We start from the raw sequence: 20,371 nt of genomic DNA, 5'->3' as shown, positions 1-20,371 counted from the left end.
TTTGTTCCAAAGATATATAAGTTCAGTTAAACCAAAATTATACCACAGTTATCCTAGCAGCATCCGTTTAGAATATTAATAAGTGGACATTTGAAGACTTTTCTGTCCATAAAGAGAAGAAAATGAACTTGAGGTGCTTTTTTCTTTTAAAAGAAAAGAGACTATAATGGTTGCCAGTTCTGGAAATGAATGACCCTAGTTTCTTCTATGCTACCATAGAAAATGACAATTATAAAGTAAAGTCTTCAGGTTTCACAAAAAGTGTGGTTGTCCTTGATTCACCTACTTTGTCAAATTTTGGCACTGCATAGAGTGGAGCCACATGCCAGCCCATAAGCACAGCTGAGATTTTGCCATGAAAATGCTAGTCATCATCTATTTGCTATTTCAATGCAATTTTACCCTTTAAACAGTGTTATGTAACAAGCAATATGACTTTCTCACAGTGACTCAATTGACCATTAAAAGAAATGATGTAAAACAGAAAATCTCGTATACCAGAACTTCAAAAAATCAATGCACAGTAACAAATAACACCTGGCCCCATCCACAGGATCCCTTGTATACATTTCAAGTGATGAAGAGTTGCATCAAAAACTTTTTTTGAAACGTGTGAAACCAATCAATGATTCATTCTGTATTCTTCTGTCCTGCATAATTACCCAATTGCCTTGCCTTCCAGCTATCATGAGGGGCTACATGTTCATGGGAAGGAGAATATTGCTGCAAAAATGTGAATTTAGCATTTAGAGCTATAATCAACACAGTAACAGTAGTCTACAGTCCAAACATTTCGTTCACACAAAATAGGCCAAAAAGAAGAAAAGAAAGAACACAGCACTTCAAAACCAATGTTTACATACAAGCATTTTTTAAGTGTTTGAAAGTTGGAATATGGCTTAAGGATACTTATACTATCTATGTTTACAAGTAGAAGGAAAACAAAAAAATCCAATTTGTCAAATATCACACAACCAAGTTCCTTGACAGTGATGAAATATGGAAGAAAATATGAGCTCCAATCTATTCTCAGAGCCAAGTCAGTAAAGATAGAAAGTTAAAGGCTCTTTTGTCAATGGTCTAGTTTAGGTATCCAATTGCAACTCTTTAACTGATTATTTTTTACAACAGCCTTAGCAGAACTCCTATAATATATCACCAAACGTGTTTAACTAATTTTTTTCTTACAAGTTTAGTAAATCAATATCAATCTACTTTTCATCAGTTTACAATTTGAATGCATTTTTGTATTAGACATTTACTGATGTTTCCTTGTCACATGTTAAGGTAAAAATAGCAAAACATAGTTAGACTTAGACCTCCATTTTCATCATAAGTTCTTTGGCTGATGAAGCCGCAACAAGTATATCCCGAGCACCACGCTTAATGAAGCCTTCTTTAACACCATTGTCAAACAATGCAAGCAACGAGTTGTAGTAACCATCAACATTCAGTAGACCAACCTGTGCAGGATGGTACTGAGTTAACATATATATATTAGTATACCAAAGATTTTATACTACTCAGTAACATATCATGTTACCGGTTTTTTATGTATTCCAAGTTGAGCCCAAGTTATCATCTCCAACAGCTCTTCCATTGTTCCATATCCTCCTAATTATAAGTCAAGAACAGATATAAGAAAGAAACAAAAACTACTATGCATTCAGTACAGAAATCCACTACACCAAAATAGTAAGTTTTAGTTTATAAAAGAATATCTTTAGTAATATTAATATGAAATCATCAATTTTTTTAAAAACTATTTGAAAGCTGTTCTTCTAACTACCAGGTAGAGCGATAAATGCATCAGCTTCTTCAGCCATTGCAGCTTTACGCTCATGCATATCTGAAACAATTCTCACTTCACCAACTGGTTCACCTGATATCTGTCAAAATAGCCAATTACAACTTACTAATAAACAACAGATTCTTTCTCAACTAAGCCATTATCAAAGTAAAAGAAGTGAAGTGCTATTAAGGGCTTATTTGGATATAAGCTAGAACTGCTTTTAAGAGCCTCTCAACAAGAAATATAGGACTTTTTTTTTCAGTAGAGAAGCTCTCTGAAAAGTTGAAAACCATTTTAACTTTGTGTCCAAACAGACTCTAAGAAAACTTAGCTTAGCACACAATAATAACCCCACCCCTCCAAAAATAAAAGAACTTTTTTCTAAGTTCTTTAAATCCAATTCAGATTATTTTTTCAAAAAAAGATGGTATCTTTGACTTCAAATCATCACATTAATACCAAACATAAACTAATATGAAACATGAAGCAGTTCATTTCCAATGCTCAATTTAACTGTACACAAGTAATCTGACACAGAATATTAAACTTAACAGTTGAACAGGTAGTAGCACAAATACCTCATGAGGCATGAGAGCTTTTGGAATAACGCTGTGTATGTAGCAAATAAACAAAGAGTGAGACAAAATGATTAAACCAATAACAACAAGCTTGCATAGTGAATGAATAGAGCATCCATGATAGACACTACAAAACAAAGCATGTTGCTTTAGCATACCCAAGAACATGGCAGCCTCCATCATACATTCTCTGGGATATTAAGCCCATCAGCCCAATACTTCCCCCACCATACACCAAGTCAATGTTCCTCTTAACCTGTAATCCACTCCATAGAATAAAACACAAAAGCACAGATAAAGAGAAAAGTGAAGCTCAATTATTCCCTCCACATATTAGAAAACAAAAGAACCAAATTTAGAACATCACACTGTCATTATTATGTGACACACCAAAAGTCAAGCACACTTAAGAAAAGCTCACAAAACTAACAACCTTTTGATCAAAATTGAAGTTTTACTTCTGTAATATATATGACCCGTATAGATTGTTGAACTTTTAATTTTGATAGGCAAAAAAGTACTGAGTTTTTTTATTTTATGAAATGCCTCAAGTTTTATCTTTTTATGAAACCAATAATCCATAGCAATAAATGTACCTGCAGAAGGTTGTAATCAAGAAAAATATGGGAAAAAGAAGAAAAAAAACATTTTCTGACAACTACGTACCCAAATGGCTTTATGGCAAAAGATGTGTTTTTGATGACAAAAAGAGGAAGATAAGAAGAAAAAGAATGTTACAAAAGAAAGCTGACCAGTTCAGTGGCCAATTCAATGGTGGCGTCACTGAAAACTTGGCGGTTACCAGCGTTGCTGCCGCAGAAGACACATAGCTTCTTGAACATGTTTTTGGGGAAACCTTGTTCCATTTTTTTCTCTGTTAATTTGAAGATGGAGATGATGATGATGATTTTGTTTCAGAGGAAATCCAAAAGTACTGGAACAACAAAGAAGAAAGACAACAATTGTTTAGAACAAAAAGAAATACATTAGTTCATATTTTTATATAGTAGTAAAAATAGATAATTTGTTTAAATAATGATAAAATAAAATAAAATAAAATAAAAAATATTAGTTGTAGTTGCGTTTAGTATAGGTAAGAGATTGAAACTTTTTTAAGCTAAGTAATCATGCCATTATTCAACGGTTGTGATAGATACTGTATTAGTTTAAAATTTTAAAATTGATGGTTGGTGCTATTTAAAAACCATGATATTTGCTTTTTAATTAAATATGTTTTTGGTCTTAATAACTCATGGAATTTGCTATTATTTCCTTATGTTCTGTGAATTATGTAATCTCTAGTAAATTTTTTGCTTTTTTTATGTTAAAAGTTGTTTAGATAAATTTTGAAATATGAAATAAAATGTTTTAGATAATGCTCTAGGATAAAAACAATAAAATAAATAATTTATTAAGAGTGAAAAAGTTCAAAAAAATATCAACGAAAAGTAAATTTTAAAGAACAAAAAAATATTGAATTCTTGTTTTTTATTGATATTTTTAAAAATTTGTTCAATTAAAAATAAATTTAAATGGTATTTTAAATATAATCGTTATAGAAATTAACATTTTTACTGTAGATGATAGATTGATAATTAATTAATACTGTAAATTTTAAATCTATTAACATTTTTTTTAATTATTCACATATGATTTTATCTTTATAATTTGTTATATTTATGTAATCTATTATAATTAATAAAAATATTATTTTCAATAATTTTCACTACAAGAAAATCATGAAATAAAAATCAATATTTTTAGATATCAAAATAATTAGTTACAATAATAACTAAATTAGAAATTATTTTAAAAACTAAAAAAAAATATTTTTAAATTAGTTTCTATTATTATTAAATAATTTCTAAATTGGTATCTAATTAGCAACCAAGTTTTAACTACCAATTATTTAGTTTCTAAATTTGGTAGAAAAATCTTGATTGCTAATTAGATACAAATTTAAAAACTATTTAACAATAATATAAACTAATTTAAAAACCAAAAAAATTTGTTTTAGTTTCTAAAATAGTGTCTAATTTAGTTACTATTGCAACTAATTATTTTGTTATCTAAAAATTGGTTTCTATTTTATGATTTTTTTAAATATTTTTTTTACAATATTTTCTTACTATTTTATGTTAAAGTTTTGCATTTTTAATGTAGGAAATTATTAATAATCTGACTGTAATAACAGATACAAATGTGTGATTTACTGGTAAAAAGTTACTTTCTTTCTTTGTTAATTATTATAATAAGAAAAAAATTAAAAAATGTAAAACTAACTTTGCACAGAGGAAGAGATAATTAAGATAAAAGTATCTAAAAAAGTAAATAAAATAAATTTTTATTATTATTATAAAAAATATGAACACACTTCATCGTGTTGTATATGCTTTTACTACATAAAACAAATTACATATAATAAAACTTCATTAAATATTTCTCTTTATTTAGAGAAGATATTATTGTTTTTAGTATAATATGCAAATCTCTAGAATTTATACAACAATGACATAACTACTCAGTGTAAGAAGTACATAAATAAGCTAAAGTAAATAAATTAAAGAAAAAAATAAATAGAATGAATAAAAATAGAAAAAATGTCATATTTTATTCAAAAGAAATACAAAAATAAGAAAAAAATAAAACTATTCAATAATTAATAAGCTATTAGTAAGGTTTTGGCTTTATTATGTAGTTTTTTTATAAAAACTTAAAATAAGTAATTTTTTTTTCTTGTACCAAACATTCTTTTTAATACTTTTATCACATTTTTTAATATTTTTATTTTTTAAATAAATTAATCTAATTACAAAAATATATATATATATATATATTATGGGAGTATAAATCTCATTTTATCATTTAATTTTAAAAATTGAATTAGTATAAATTCACTTTTTAATATGATATATTCCATTTGTCATACATATCACTTATTGTTTAGTCACTTGTAAATATATTGCCTCATACATAAAGTGTGTAATCATTAATGTGAGGAGGTTTAAACATCTGCATGACTAAATAAAATCTATTATAAGAAGTTTGGTAAACCACTTGTTATCATCTCACTATTATAATTCCTACAAATATTTAATCTAAAGTATGTTTAGTCTTAAGCATGAATCGTGTTAGAAATCTTATATTGTTTATAAGTATAACTAAAATAAAGTAGTTAAGTGATTCCAAATCTTAAATTAAAAAAAAATGTCAAACTTAATGTTAATATACATGATTTTACTATTAAGAGATAAGAATATTATTATAACTCTAATTAGATTAATTGAAAAAATTGTTACTTTTACAAGTAAAATTATTACAATCAATTATTGATAGAAGTCACTCATTTTATAAGTTGAAGAAAAATGTTTAAGTTAATTAGAGAATGCATATTTTATTATTTAAAAGTTATATACAGTATAAAAAAATAATTTTTTTTATTTATCTAAAACGTTTCATATTTCTTAGTATATAAAATTTTGAGTTTTGTCTAAATTTCCAAAGTCATTTTCTTTCCTTTCTTTAGTAGAGTGTACACTAGAGGGTATCAAAGTAGATCACAGTTTGACCTAATCATAGATTTTAATTTTGAGTCAATTTTTATTTTTCCTCATATTTTTAGTTTTCCTAGTTTTTCTATCTCTAGTTGCTTTTGATTACAAAAATGTTATGTGTTTTTTTAAAGTTGTGTTTGGAGGTCAAATGTTAAATATGTGATGTAAATGATTGTTTTTCTACTAGTAGTGATTGATATTAAATAAAAAAATGGTTGATTTTATGAATTAGGTAATATCAGGGTAGATAAAGATATTTTTGATAATATAGTGTAAGGTTTTAAGTTGCACTGATAATCTTAATCATATAGATGAAGGTATCAAGTAGTGAGGAGTGATGATGATTTATGCTATAACCATGTGAGATTGAGAAAAGTCTCTATGAGGGTTTTTAGAAGCTACCATGTTGGTAATCTAGATTGTCAATAGGTATCAGAATGAAATGTCAACTAATAATCAAACATACCAGTAGATTATATATGTATTGATCTTGGATGTACTTAATGTAATCTTTCGAAAGTCGTCTATGTTTATGTAAATATTGTTGAATTAAAGAAATGACTTAGATGAATATTATTGATAGAGTGAATATGAATGATTGCTTATTTTGTGTTAGCTTATCCAATATATTATTTGTGTGATCTTTTGATATATTATTTACAATGATTGTCAATTGACACATATGGTATGGTGGATGATATGAGGAACATTAATAAACTTATAGAGAGATTGTCCAAATAAATTTACAAAGGAATCGTGCAAATATTTATGTAGGGATACTTTTAAAAAGTTTTTCTTTTTATTTTTGAATGTAATATATTTAAATAATTTTGTTAATATTATGGAATTATATTGGTTGTATATCTTTACTAATATCATATTGACTTATAATGTAATGAGAATTGCCAACTTTGGTAAAATTGACAAATGAAAATATAAAAGATTAAATTTTCACACGTGCAACATACTTACTTCACACGATTAAAATATAGAGGAGTAAAATTACACAATTAATTAAACATATTTTTTTAAAAAAATTATCAGAGGTGAATGGACGAAAGATGGGGGAAATAAATAGAAAATGCGAAGAAAAAAAAAATAATATAAAAAGAAGATTATTTTGAATGGGTAAATATGAACACCACTATTTTATTAAAAACTGAAACATAGCCATGACGTAATCTGAAATTTGTTTTTGTCAACTATGAGGACCCCTTTTGTAGTATTTGCAACTTTTCAAAAGCATTGGAATGTTGACTTATTTATTAATAGAAAAATTAACTTAAGTTATCGATTAAAATCTACTTAAGAATAAAGCAATAAAAGTGGACAAATGTGCTCTTAAAAAATATAGTTATATATTTCACTCTACTTATAAGGTTTGTATCTATTTATATACTATGAAATGTTCTCATTTCTAGTTGATATGAAATCCCGAACACACATCTTTCATGTTGAGACCATCTAACTCGTGTGTAAGACTATATATTTATGGATCCCATAACAGGTGATAATAGACCTAACAAACTTTTATTATGGTAGACTTTAAAATGACTCTGATATCATATTAAGAAGTGAACTTTAAATATAACTTAGTCTTATAAAACCGACTTATAAGGTTCATGGGAGGTGGCCTCATAAATCAAATATACACTCTCACTAAGTTAGACTTTAAATGACTCTGATACCATATTAAGAAATGAACTTTAAGTCTAATTTAATCTTATAAAACCGATTATGAGATTAAATTTACACTCATCTATACTCATCTATATATTATGAAATATCCTTATTGTTATTTTTACTCTTAAAGGGAAATTTCAATTCAACATATTTATATGTATAGTTTGAGAATATTATTTACACAAAGTGTGAATAAAAGAGTACAAAATGCAAGTTATGAATGGTACAAGAACTAAGAGAGTTGAATTTTATTTTGAATATTAATAGAAATTAGACTAAACCTAAACCAATGAAAGAAACTTTCCATGTTTAGTCTTTGTCTTTTCATTTTCATTTCTTTCCCTTCAATTCCTATATTCAAGCAATCATATTCGGTTTTCCTCAACCAGACCAATGAAAAACAAAGTAGCTAGACATTTCATTTCATGAATTCTATTTCTGTGTATGAACTTCCTGTATCACAGTAGTTCCTCTACAACATATGGCAAGAAACAAATCATTATTATCTTCATGGACGAAGAGAGCATAAGAGCATAGATCACAGTGATCTAGTGGAAGAAGAAATCTCAGATCAAATTCCAAAGTTATGGGAAGAAGACTCCCTAATGAGAATAACATCACATTGACAGATCCATTTCTTTATTTTTCATTCTGCATGGTTGGATTTGCCACAAGCATTACTATAATCACAGCTTTGTGCATTGTAAGGATTCGGAAAAAATCATCACCACCTACCTCAATGTCTGACAATGGTTTAGATAAAGTGGAAAATGTTTTGAATGAATCTACTATCCCACCAACAACAACCTTAGAACATGAACATCCTAGTACCTCAGAGGGATTGGAGAAGACAGCAGAAACACAAAACAATGAGATGTTGGTGAAGGAGTTACCTCTTCCCCCAGCACTGCAGCAGCACCCTCAAGTGAACCCTACATTTGTGAAAAGAGCAACTTCTGAACGTAGGTTGTCTTTTAATCTGAGCAGGAAGGTACCAAGGAGTTTATCAGTGGCAAGAAACTGGGATCAGGGGGGCAATGGTGGATGGAAGAAAGGGACGTTGAAAAGTGATGATCAACCTATGGGGATGAAGACAAAAGAGAAGTTGAAAGCAGATGATTCTGTGTGGATGAAGACCAAAGAGAAGTTGAAAAGAGATGATTCTGTGTGGATGAAAACGATTATACTTGGGGGAAAGTGTGTTCCTGATGAAGAAGATGATGTTGTGATCTATGAAGACAAAGGGAAGAAAATCTCAGCATATCATCCTAGAAAGTCTACCACTGTCTCACTTTCTAGACAGTCTTCTTACCTTAATCCTGCTAATCCTGATGCCCTCTCTGTACACAAATCCTCCGAAGAAATAATCAATAAGACATGTGAGGAGGAAACAATAAAATTATGAATCTCTTTCTCTTTCAAGTTCTTCATCTTATTATTATGTCTTTTATGCTATGTTTGTATTGTTAGGGGAAATTTTTCTTTGTTTATCCGAGTCTTTTGTTATGTGAAGGTCACATTTGACATTGATTAAGTCCAAAGTGCATGGTTAGAATGAATTTTGCAGCACAAATCAAGACATTCCATGTTTATCAGAAGCAACAACAAGATGTTTCTGTGTCATTTAAGGTTATTGACGTAGTTTCTGTGTCATTTAAGTAATTATTGGCTTAAAAAGAAAACTGTTACAAAAAAATAGTTAACAAAATAAAAATAATAGTTAACACATCAGTTTTTATAAGAAAAACAGTTATCAAATGGTAAGTAATGGTAAAATTTATTGATGTAATTAATAAATTTTAAATATTACAAACAACTTCAATTAGTTACATGAATAATTAATTTAAATGTTTGACTTATAGATTAAGACATTCATTTCATAATATATAAATAGTTACAAACCTCACCTTATAAGACCGATTTTACAAAGTTGAGTTGGATTTATAGTCCACTTCTTAATATGGTATTAGAGTCATTTCGAGTTTATCTTAGCGAGAGTTTGTTGGACTTATCAAGTCACTCACTACCATACCATTATTGGACTACCCATAAATATATAGTTTCACATACGAGTTCATGGTTTCAACTTGAACGGGTGTATTGAAAATCTCACGTCAACTAGAGATTAAGAATGTCTTAGTAGTGTTTTTTAATTAGCAATAATGAATAAATAAATATGGAACACTTTAGGGGTGAACCAACCCTTATACAACTTACCAAAAACAGAGTCAGCTAACAAAATACCAACTAAACTACTCTAAGGCCTACCAAACTACTCTAAAACAAGAAGCCCAAAACCATAAACCAGCAAGCTAAAACCCAAATCTAAGTCGAGTTTAGGCAAACCATAGGTTAAAGACACTCATCTGAATAAGAAAAACAAACAGATGAAATCCAAGACCAAACCTTCAATTAAGTCAAAGAGAAATTCACCTTTAAACCAAATGCCTACTCAAAACAACTTAAAATAACCTTAATGATAAACACACTTTTAATATTCGCTTGACAGAAAACAGCTTATCATCTGCGTGTTGAAGCAAATTAACATTGACCTTCTTGCTCCCAACCTCTAAACTCTTTAAAAAACCAGTCTCGTCAGCTTTTCTAGAAACCCCAGCCAATCCTTCAGACACTATAAGAAAAAAAAAACGGGGCAAGAGGATCACATTGTCTCAAACCCTTCAGAGGAGAGAATTCCTTAGTCAGACTCCCATTAATAAGAACAGAAACTGTAGCAGATTCCAAACAAGCTTTAATCCACAAAATCCACTTATCACAAAATCCCAACCTGCCTAACATGTAATAAATAAACTCTCACTTCACTGAATCATATGCCTTCTCATAGTCCATCTTAAAAAATACACAAGACTTCTTCTTCCTCTAGTACCTCATTGGTCACAAGGACGCTATCCATTAACCTCCGACCTTCAATGAAAGCATATTGCCTTAAGTTTACTGATCACCTTTTTCATCCTCAAAGAAAGCAACTTTGAAATAATTTTATATCAGCATCCAACCAGGGAAACGGGTCTAAAGTCACCAAGTTGTTGAGGATTATCTAACTTAGGAGCCAAACAAATAAAAGAAGCATTTGTGCCCCTGGTCCACTTACCATATTCCGTAAAATCATTCATAGTCAGGATGATATCCTTCTTAATAATATCCCAGCTAAATTTTATGAAACCGAAGTTAAAGTCGTCCGAACCAGGACTTTTCAACCTATCACAACTCCAAATCATATTCTTAACATCTTCTTCCGAAAAAGATCCTGCCAACATATCATTATCAGCCTAAAAAATAGTATTAAACTTAACATTATCTAACCTAACCTAAGGCCCGTTGATTCGTTCAAATCTGGTCTTGAAAAAGTCTCTAACCTTATCTTTAATAACTTCCTTATTCTCTTACCAATCACGGTTAACATAGAGACCGTTAAAACTATTCTTCACCCTTCTCCACTTTACAACCTAATGGAAGTACTTTGTGTTTAGATTGCCTTGTTTCAACCATTTGAGGCGTGCTTTCTGATGAAAAACAACTTCTTGTTTAATCAGATTTCTATTTTGTTCAGCCAACAATAATTTCCTCTCCTCCCTACCTGCCGCATCTAAAGAATCTTCATCATCACGGGCATTCAAATCTTGAATTTTCTTTTGAAGCACCTCCCCCAACAGATTTACATTCCCAAAAGAATCTCTATTCCAGATTTTTAAATATGATTTTAGCCTTTTTAGTTTTTCTTTTATAACAAACAGCCCTCTGCCATGCACCTCATAACTGAGCCATTTGTTGCATACAAAATCACGAAACTGCCATCACTCTGCCATATATCCAGACTTCTAAAAGGTTTTAGCTTACAATTATCTTTTAACATAAGAGCACAGTGATTAAAGACCGATCTACTTAGAACCCATTGTTTACTATTCGGCCAAAAATCGAACCACTTCTTCGAGACCAACACCCTGTCAATTATACTTTTAACAAACTCATTCGGTTTATACCAGATAAATTTTCTGCCGATCATCGGAATATCCAACAAATTTGATTGTTCAATAAAGTTATTGAACTCACTTATTTCTTTACTGTAATCTAACATAGAAGATACACTTTTTCTCTCCTCTTTTCTCTTGATAGCATTAAAATTCCCTAAAACGCACCAACCCTTTGTTTGATTGAGACTTCCTGATTTCGCTAATTTCATCCCAAACAAGTTTCTTTTCCCTCAACGAACCAGAATAATAAACATTTACAATTGTAACCTGTATCCCACCGGCAATCTTCCATTCCCATTCAATAACAGAAAAGCTACTCCTATTGTATGATTTGGATAATTAGAAACAGTTTTTTCTCCACATCGTAATTAATCCACCTACATTATTGATAGCTCCAATTTCAACGCATTCAATTTCATTGGAACCCCATAATTGAAAACACTTTTCTGCACCAAACTTAGAACATTTTGATTCCCGAAGACAAACCATTCCAACTTGTTTCTTACCAATCAAGTCACTAAGATATCTTTTTTTAACTCCACCACCTAATCCCCTTATATTCAGACTAATTATTTTCATCATCAGAAACACACACCTCCCGCCTTCTACTTAATCTCTGGCTTCCATAAATTGTAAAGAATTTAAAACCCCATCCTCCTCGCCAGTAATCGAAAAACCCAGCTCCTTCCCAAACTTCCAAATATTTTGAGCTTCAGATGCATGGTTTTTAAACCAAAACATTTTGTTACAATTTCTAACCACACTATCAGAGATAGAAGAACTGGTGTTCTCAGATCTCGACTTCGCTAAGAAAGTAAGTGGGTACAAACCTCACCTTATAAACCGGTTGTATAAGATTAAATTAGGCTTAAAGTTCACTTCTTAATATTAAATATTAATAATTATTTTATATAAAAAAAATTTATATTATGTAAACTTCATCATTATTTAAAAAAAACTAAAATATTATCATAATTTATTTACTTTGTCTTTGTTCTTCTAAATTATGTGACAAAAATTCAGTTTAATTCTATAATCAGCCTAAGCCTAAATGTGTATAATGTATTATTCACTCTATTGTTTATATTGTTTGAGTTGTTTATTGTTAAACATGATCTTAATAAGTAAAAGTATAATTTTAAATTAAATTATTCAAAGAAAGAAAGAACTCCCCTTTTATTTTTTATTTATTTTTTAATCCAAAATACTCCAAACATATTTTTTATCTCAACTTTATCTTTAGTACTTCCTTTATCTATTTTTTTTTACCCTTCTCACTTTAAATAAAAACATTAAATATAAAGTTGTGTGGTGGCATGGGAGGATCCGAGGATGAAAGTGGAAGTCCTTGGATTATAGGGCCCTATACCAAGTTAAGTTAAATTTACTTTTTACTTTTATATTATTGTAATAATTAATTATTCAATTATTCAATTTTTTTGTTTTTTTGTTTTTCTCATCTTTCTCTTTCTCTGAACCCTTCAAATCAAATAAGATGGTCCAACAGCAGTTTAAACATAAAGGCATTTCTCCTTCGGAATAAAATGGTCCACTCTATGTCTTTTCTTTTTCTCCCTTTCAGAACATGGAAATTACAAAGCCAGAATTTTACATAGTTTTTAGACAAAAACAAAAAAGAGAAAGAGAAGTGTCAGATTAATTTTAAACGTTTTTCTAAATTTAAAGAATTAAGTTACGAATTGCCATGTAAGATAATTTTTTTTAACTTTTGAAACGATAATTTTCAAGTTATATTAAGTTGATAAGTTACATAAAAAAATTGATTAATAATATTTTTAATATTATAAATAGTTTTTAATATGATATTACTAAAAAAAATTATTTCATAAAAATTAATTTTAGAGATAAAAAATAATTCATTGTTATATTGATTAAATTAAATATTATTTTATAAATTAAAAAAAAAAAATTAGTATTTAATTAACTATCAAGGTTTTAGCTATAAAATATCTATATAATTGGTAGTTAAATTTTGATAACAAGTTAGATTCCAATTTAAAAATTCTTTATCAATAATATAAACTAATTTAGATATTAATTATTTTTTTAGTTTTTAAAATAATATTTAATTTAATCTATATAATAATTAATTATTATTTTTCTTTAAAACTGATTTTTATTTAATAATTTTCTATTAATATTTGTTCCTTTAAAATTTGGTAGTTAGGATAATTACTAATATTATTGTTTATAAATAGAGATTTGTGAAATTGTAGTGTTGGAAAAAAATTGAAAATCAATCCAAAGTTATACCAATTTATTTCTAGATTTAATGGTTCTGATTTTTAACTAATCGATTTAATTCCATTTTCGTATAAAAAATAAGAATTGATCCAAACCACTAATTTTGTTGAAATATAATGTTATATATTTTGATTAATTAAGCATATACATGAATGCAGTATTGAGAGATTGTTATACAGTTTAATTATATTGTGATTGTAATGAAATTATATTTATTAGTGGTAACATTATGTAAATTTTTTTTCATAAATATAGGAACAAGTTGACAGAATAAATAAGACAAGTAAAATACAAATTTTTCATTAGTAGGTTTCTTTACTTAAAAAATTTATTTTATAAAATATTTAATATTTTTATAGTAATAAAAATCATAAAAATTGATTTAAACCAAACTACAAGGCATTCATTAAATTTTATAATTAAATTAAAATGGAACCAAATTAAATCTCATTTCATTTTTAGATTTGATTTAGATTATTTTTAAATAAAAAATAAATTAAATTGAGCTACGATCACCCCGGATATAATTATGCCTGATTTTAATTTGGTAATATTTTATTTAAATTTTAGGCAGTTTTTAGCATTTCTTTAAAGTCAACATCATTAATTATATTTAGTTTAATATTCAAAATAAAAAAATATTAAGTAAACTAATAAAAGAATAAAATTCAAATTAATATAACCATGTTAGAGACAAAATACAATAAAGTAGTGTATTTATTATTTTGTGTGAATACAATTTTTACATATTCTTTTCTTGTAATTTGTTATGATGATCATTAATTTTATGTTAATTTTGTTAAATAATCATTTTATTTTATCTGTAAGGAAATATTTAAAGAATAAAGTCTTACTATTTCATATAATATAACTCTTCTCTTTAATTTTTTTTCAGGACTCATTTATAATATTTAATTTAATTATTATGGGTTCTATTATGTCATATTATTTATAATATATATTTTTTTTAATTTGTATCTTAATATAAAAAATTTATAAGATTTATTCTCTTAATATTTCACTAAAAAATTATAACATAAAAAATAATTTTAGAGACTAAAATAATTAATTAATACTTAACTAAATTAAAGATCATTTTATAAATTAAATAAATTATTGGTATATAAAATAATTTTTATTATTAATAAAAATTTATAAAATAATTTTTAAATTGATATTTAATCATTAGATACTAAAATTTTAGTTATAAACTAAATTATTTTAAATAATTTGTAAAATTTTAAAATAATATTTAATTTAGTTAATATAGTGATTAATTATATTTTATCTTTAAATTTGGTGGTAATAGTTTTTTTATAGTTTTTTTTATAATTTTTTATTTGATTGTTAATAGAAATATATATTTTTAAGATATAAAAATAATATTTTATTATATTTTAATGAGAAGTCAAACATATAAAATATAATATTTTATTATATTTTAATAAGAAGTCAAACATATATTATAAAAATAATATTTTATATATATATATATATATATAATTGAACGTGTGAATTCTGTAATGGAAATGTTTTTATATTTTATTATAAATCAAACATTAATTTTCGTCTGTTTAAATTCTTTTTTTCAAAAATATTGTTATTATTTTAACTTTTTTTCACATAGTATTATGTATTTTCTGATCCCAATACTCTTTTTAATAAAATAGTTTATCATCTAATCTCAGTAAAATATCAGTTATATTCCTCTTTGAATTCTTAAAATAATAAGGATATAATTAATAAAACAACCATGAATACATTTTAGAATTTTACAAAATCACTTATAAAGAAACAAAATTTGAATATAAAATGTACAATTAAAAAGGAATAAAGGGATAATATTAGTTTAAATTTTGATAATAAAAGTTAGATGGAAACAGAACCATTTGTAAGAATAAGGAACTGAAGTTATAGAATTTATATTCTTCAACTATGAGAGAGAATCACAGTGTTTGAATTCAAAACTCACTAATCAGATCTTATTATTAATTGCATTCATTATGACTCTTTTAAATTTTGAATTAGAGTGAAAGCAAATGAACTAATATAACCACTTTTGCATTCAGTAACTCTTCTCTCACTTCCTTTTTCTTCTTCTTCTTCATTCCAAAACCTTTTCACTTTTTCTTTCTTTCCCCATATGAAGAGGGTCCCCTCACAACAAAATCATCAGATCTTCGCAACTCCGAAACGACGTAGTCCCAATGGAGCGGGAGATAACAAGACATGTCTGTTGTCCGTTTCATGTTTGAATTTCAAATCTTGGAAAACGGCACGCACGACACTAACCCACGACCAATCAAAAACATTAAAACTTCCACATTCTTCTCTCTCCAACTTAATCACTACCCATCTCAGTTTAACTCACAACTCATTAATCACAAACCCAAAAAGAATCTCTCTTCATTAAATCCCATTTCCCCCTGCCTTAAAACAAGCCAAAGTTTGCGTTTTTAGCATAGAACAGTTTCGCCAGCCAAATGGGTGCTTCTGGAAAATGGGTGAAGGCGTTGATCGGACTTAACTCCAAGAACGAACTTGTAAGTTGATTGTTGTTTCTTGCTACCAAGCAACCGTTTTTATTTTACTGTTGTTGTTTTGGTGGCAATTGAGCGAGGAAGAAACTGTTGGGTGGTTTCAGGGGGGGAAGAAGAAGAAGTGGAGGCTGTGGAAGAGTTCTTCTGCAGGGGAGAACAGATCTCAAGACTTCGACTATGGCAGTGTTGCTTCCGATTCTTTCACCGCTGCAGTGGCCACAGTTGTCAGAGCTCCACCTAAGGATTTCAAACTCCTCAAGAAAGAATGGGCTGCCACAAGAATCCAAACTGCTTTCCGCGCCTTCTTGGTATGTGTTACGGTTTGAATTCGGATCTAAGTCGACTCCAAAAGCTAATTCATCATGCAGGACACAATTTTCACTTACTTTATATGCATTGCTTTGACTATGTTACTAGTCAATGTTGGATCTCAAATCTTGTGCCACAACTTGATTTCATGCTGTTTTTCATTCATTCAACTCAGTGTACAATGAATGATTATAAATTGTTGCGACTGCTGCAATGGTGATTGTGACTTGTAGTTGTAGCGTGAAATTTTACATGATTGCTGGAACAGTGTTGTTGTGTTCTGCAATTCAGAACACTGTTCTTGAAATTTGCTTGTTGTGTTGGATTTTTATGATTGGGTTGTTATGATTGTAGGCAAGAAGGGCATTGAGGGCGTTGAAGGGAGTGGTGAGGCTTCAAGCTCTTGTGAGGGGTAGACTTGTGAGGAAGCAGGCTGCAGTCACATTGAGGTGCATGCAGGCCTTGGTTCGTGTCCAGGCACGTGTGAGGGCGCGGCGCGTGCGAATGTCCTTGGAGGGCCAAGCAGTGCAAAACATGCTCAATGAACGCCGCACCAAGGCTGAACTCTACAAGGAAGCTGAGGTACCATCTCATGAATTCTTCACACAAAAGTTACATACAATTTTTAAGATGTTGTTAGTGTTTTTCACTGATCAGAATTGGAGATTCATCTCTAAAAGAAACTTTTGTTACATGAATCTTCACCAAGGTAAAACACCAATCATAAATAATTACGGAAGATTACCAAAAAAGCATGCAAGGAATTACCTAGACTTAACTTAATGCAGATCTTTAGATGTTTCTGGTACTGTTTTAATCGAAATTTTTGTTTTCTATAACCTTTGCTGACTTAAAAATGTAATTTTAATTAGAGTACTACACTAAAAACATTTAACCTGTGTTTGTTTTATAACGGGGTCAATCAAAAAGTAAAATTGAAATGGCCTCTTGTCTGGTTTTTAGTTGGTCTGATTATAAACTGAGTTTAACTGCAGTTTTGCCTTGAAACTTTCAAATGGAGTGAATGGAGGATCACCGTTTGTACTTGTCTGCAAACTTTATCTAAACACGAGCTTAAGAAATTGCATACAAGTTTTGTCAAATTCCTAAACCATCACCCTTGCCATACAAAATTGTTTTGCACACCGCACCTCTACAGAAGATTTTGTGAGAAACATGTGTTTGTGAACTCGTGTGCAGGATGGTTGGTGTGATATCAAAGGATCATTGGAAGATGTCAAGACAAAACTACAAATGAGGCAAGAGGGAGCTTTCAAGAGGGAGAGAGCAATTGCATACTCTCTTGCCCACAAGGTAGTACCTACCAACAGATTGAGAAAATATGCAACTTTTACTATTCCTGCTTACTAGGAAACACGTTTAACAGTTGGTTTTTGCAGCAATGGAGATCAACAGCCTTTTCAAATTCAAGAGCAAACACCTCTCTCAAGAAGCAAGAGATAGACAAGGCTAACTGGGGATGGAGTTGGTTGGAACGTTGGATGGCAGCAAAGCCATGGGAGAGTAGATTGATGGAACAAACTCATCATCATGCTGATGCCACAGAGCAAACTCCTCCACCAAAGAAATGCGTGGACTCCTCAAATTCAAAAAATATTTCAGAACCATGCAATGTCAAAGTCAGAAAGAACAATGTGAGCATAAGGGTTTCAGCTATACCTCCCCATATTGGGCAAGCCACTCGTTCATCCTCAAGTCCTAGTTCAGAGTTTCACTATGATGAGAGCTCTAATTCATCTTCAATATGCACATCCATGACACCAATATCTGGGAGTGTTTCATTGCATTGTGAGAGGACAGAGGATAGTAACAACAGTAGTAGTACTAGGCCAAGTTACATGAACCTGACAGAGTCAACCAAGGCAAAGCAGAAAAGCAGCAGTCATCAAAGCAATAGATCTCAGAGGCAAGAGGGAGCTTTCAAGAGGGAGAGAGCAATTGCATACTCTCTTGCCCACAAGGTAGTACCTACCAACAGATTGAGAAAATATGCAACTTTTACTATTCCTGCTTACTAGGAAACACGTTTAACAGTTGGTTTTTGCAGCAATGGAGATCAACAGCCTTTTCAAATTCAAGAGCAAACACCTCTCTCAAGAAGCAAGAGATAGACAAGGCTAACTGGGGATGGAGTTGGTTGGAACGTTGGATGGCAGCAAAGCCATGGGAGAGTAGATTGATGGAACAAACTCATCATCATGCTGATGCCACAGAGCAAACTCCTCCACCAAAGAAATGCGTGGACTCCTCAAATTCAAAAAATATTTCAGAACCATGCAATGTCAAAGTCAGAAAGAACAATGTGAGCATAAGGGTTTCAGCTATACCTCCCCATATTGGGCAAGCCACTCGTTCATCCTCAAGTCCTAGTTCAGAGTTTCACTATGATGAGAGCTCTAATTCATCTTCAATATGCACATCCATGACACCAATATCTGGGAGTGTTTCATTGCATTGTGAGAGGACAGAGGATAGTAACAACAGTAGTAGTACTAGGCCAAGTTACATGAACCTGACAGAGTCAACCAAGGCAAAGCAGAAAAGCAGCAGTCATCAAAGCAATAGATCTCAGAGGCAACAGTCCATGGATGAGTTCCAGTTTCTGAAAAGAACAGCGGTTTTCTCAAATGGAGATTCCAAAAGCAGTGGTGCTTCTGACCCTTCAACCAACTTTTGTAGGCCACTTTACCTACCCACCTACATGGATAAGAAGCCACGGTGAAATGGACGATTCAATTGATTGATTGTTCATATGTATTTATTTCCATGAAGTTCAACACTTCAACATCTTGTTGTTCAATGGTCTCTGAATTTAATTACAACTGTAGCAGTAGCTTTTGTGCTTTCCCTCCGCAATACTCTACTTTAGAGATCTGCATTTGTGTAATCAATTGTTAATTTTTGTGGGTAGTATCATGATATATATATCAAGAGACTGCAGAAGGCCTAAACAAAAGAAAAATAATTGAAGGGTGAGATTTGTTGTACTTAAAAGCCTGAAGGTTCTTCCATTTAATAACTAGTTTTTTAAATTAGACTCTTCTCTTCTGTTATAAGTCTTGATAATAGGTGTTTTTATTGAAACTAATAACTATTTATAGGTTGGATTAAGGTGTAAATTGGATGTTCATAGATGAGTGGAGATGTTTCAAAGAGTGAAAATTATTGTGGATATCATGATCTTTAAGCCTTTGTTTGAAAGAGGGTGGGACTGGAAATTGAAGGAAGAGAGGGGAAAGAGTGGAAAGTTTTGTATATGAAAAGTAATTTGACAGCTAGTGAATTTGAGTGAAAAAAAATTGTAGTCGTAAATGATACGATTGATGTGATTTTTTTTATAAAAAAATTAATTGTGTTATTTATTCATTTACTTAAATATCCTTGATATGAAATTGTTGAAGAGTTGAATTTAAATAAAGATAAATGTTGATATATGAAAGTTGACACATGTATTTCTATATTTGGATAGAAAATTGAAATGAGATTTGTTTTACAACCAATATTATGAAGTTAATGATATTATTGTATTGTTAATTGATTTACGAAAATTTAATAGGTAAAATAATTTTTTAATTTTAATTAAAAAATATTTATAAATAAAAGTTGATATTGATTGTTATTGCTTGAAAATTGTAAT

General features: G+C 29.5%; 2 protein-coding genes across 2 annotated transcripts; one reads left to right on the top strand and one right to left on the bottom strand.

Annotated features, from left to right (window-relative positions):
- Positions 1 to 348: 348 nt before the first annotated feature.
- Positions 349 to 3,461, bottom strand: LOC137816650 (cytokinin riboside 5'-monophosphate phosphoribohydrolase LOG8-like). The gene is made up of 7 exons (XM_068619883.1): positions 3,123 to 3,461; positions 2,529 to 2,626; positions 2,371 to 2,401; positions 1,790 to 1,889; positions 1,544 to 1,614; positions 1,320 to 1,463; positions 349 to 723 (listed from the first exon to the last, which is right to left on the bottom strand). The coding sequence occupies exons 1-7, from the start codon at positions 3,234 to 3,236 to the stop codon at positions 631 to 633; spliced, it is 651 nt and encodes a 216-aa protein (XP_068475984.1). The 5' UTR covers positions 3,237 to 3,461; the 3' UTR covers positions 349 to 630.
- Positions 3,462 to 16,059: 12,598 nt separating this feature from the next.
- On the top strand, positions 16,060 to 19,581 carry LOC137816649 (protein IQ-DOMAIN 6). Its single transcript, XM_068619882.1, has 6 exons — positions 16,060 to 16,407; positions 16,509 to 16,712; positions 17,068 to 17,295; positions 17,914 to 18,027; positions 18,114 to 18,695; positions 18,782 to 19,581. The coding sequence occupies exons 1-6, from the start codon at positions 16,348 to 16,350 to the stop codon at positions 19,454 to 19,456; spliced, it is 1,863 nt and encodes a 620-aa protein (XP_068475983.1). The 5' UTR covers positions 16,060 to 16,347; the 3' UTR covers positions 19,457 to 19,581.
- Positions 19,582 to 20,371: the final 790 nt, after the last annotated feature.

This window comes from Phaseolus vulgaris, chromosome 1 (assembly GCF_000499845.2).
Source record: "Phaseolus vulgaris cultivar G19833 chromosome 1, P. vulgaris v2.0, whole genome shotgun sequence".
NCBI classification, from domain to species: domain Eukaryota; kingdom Viridiplantae; phylum Streptophyta; class Magnoliopsida; order Fabales; family Fabaceae; genus Phaseolus; species Phaseolus vulgaris.
Note: the sequence above shows the minus strand (reverse complement) of the source record. Positions and strands in the feature narration are given on the sequence as shown.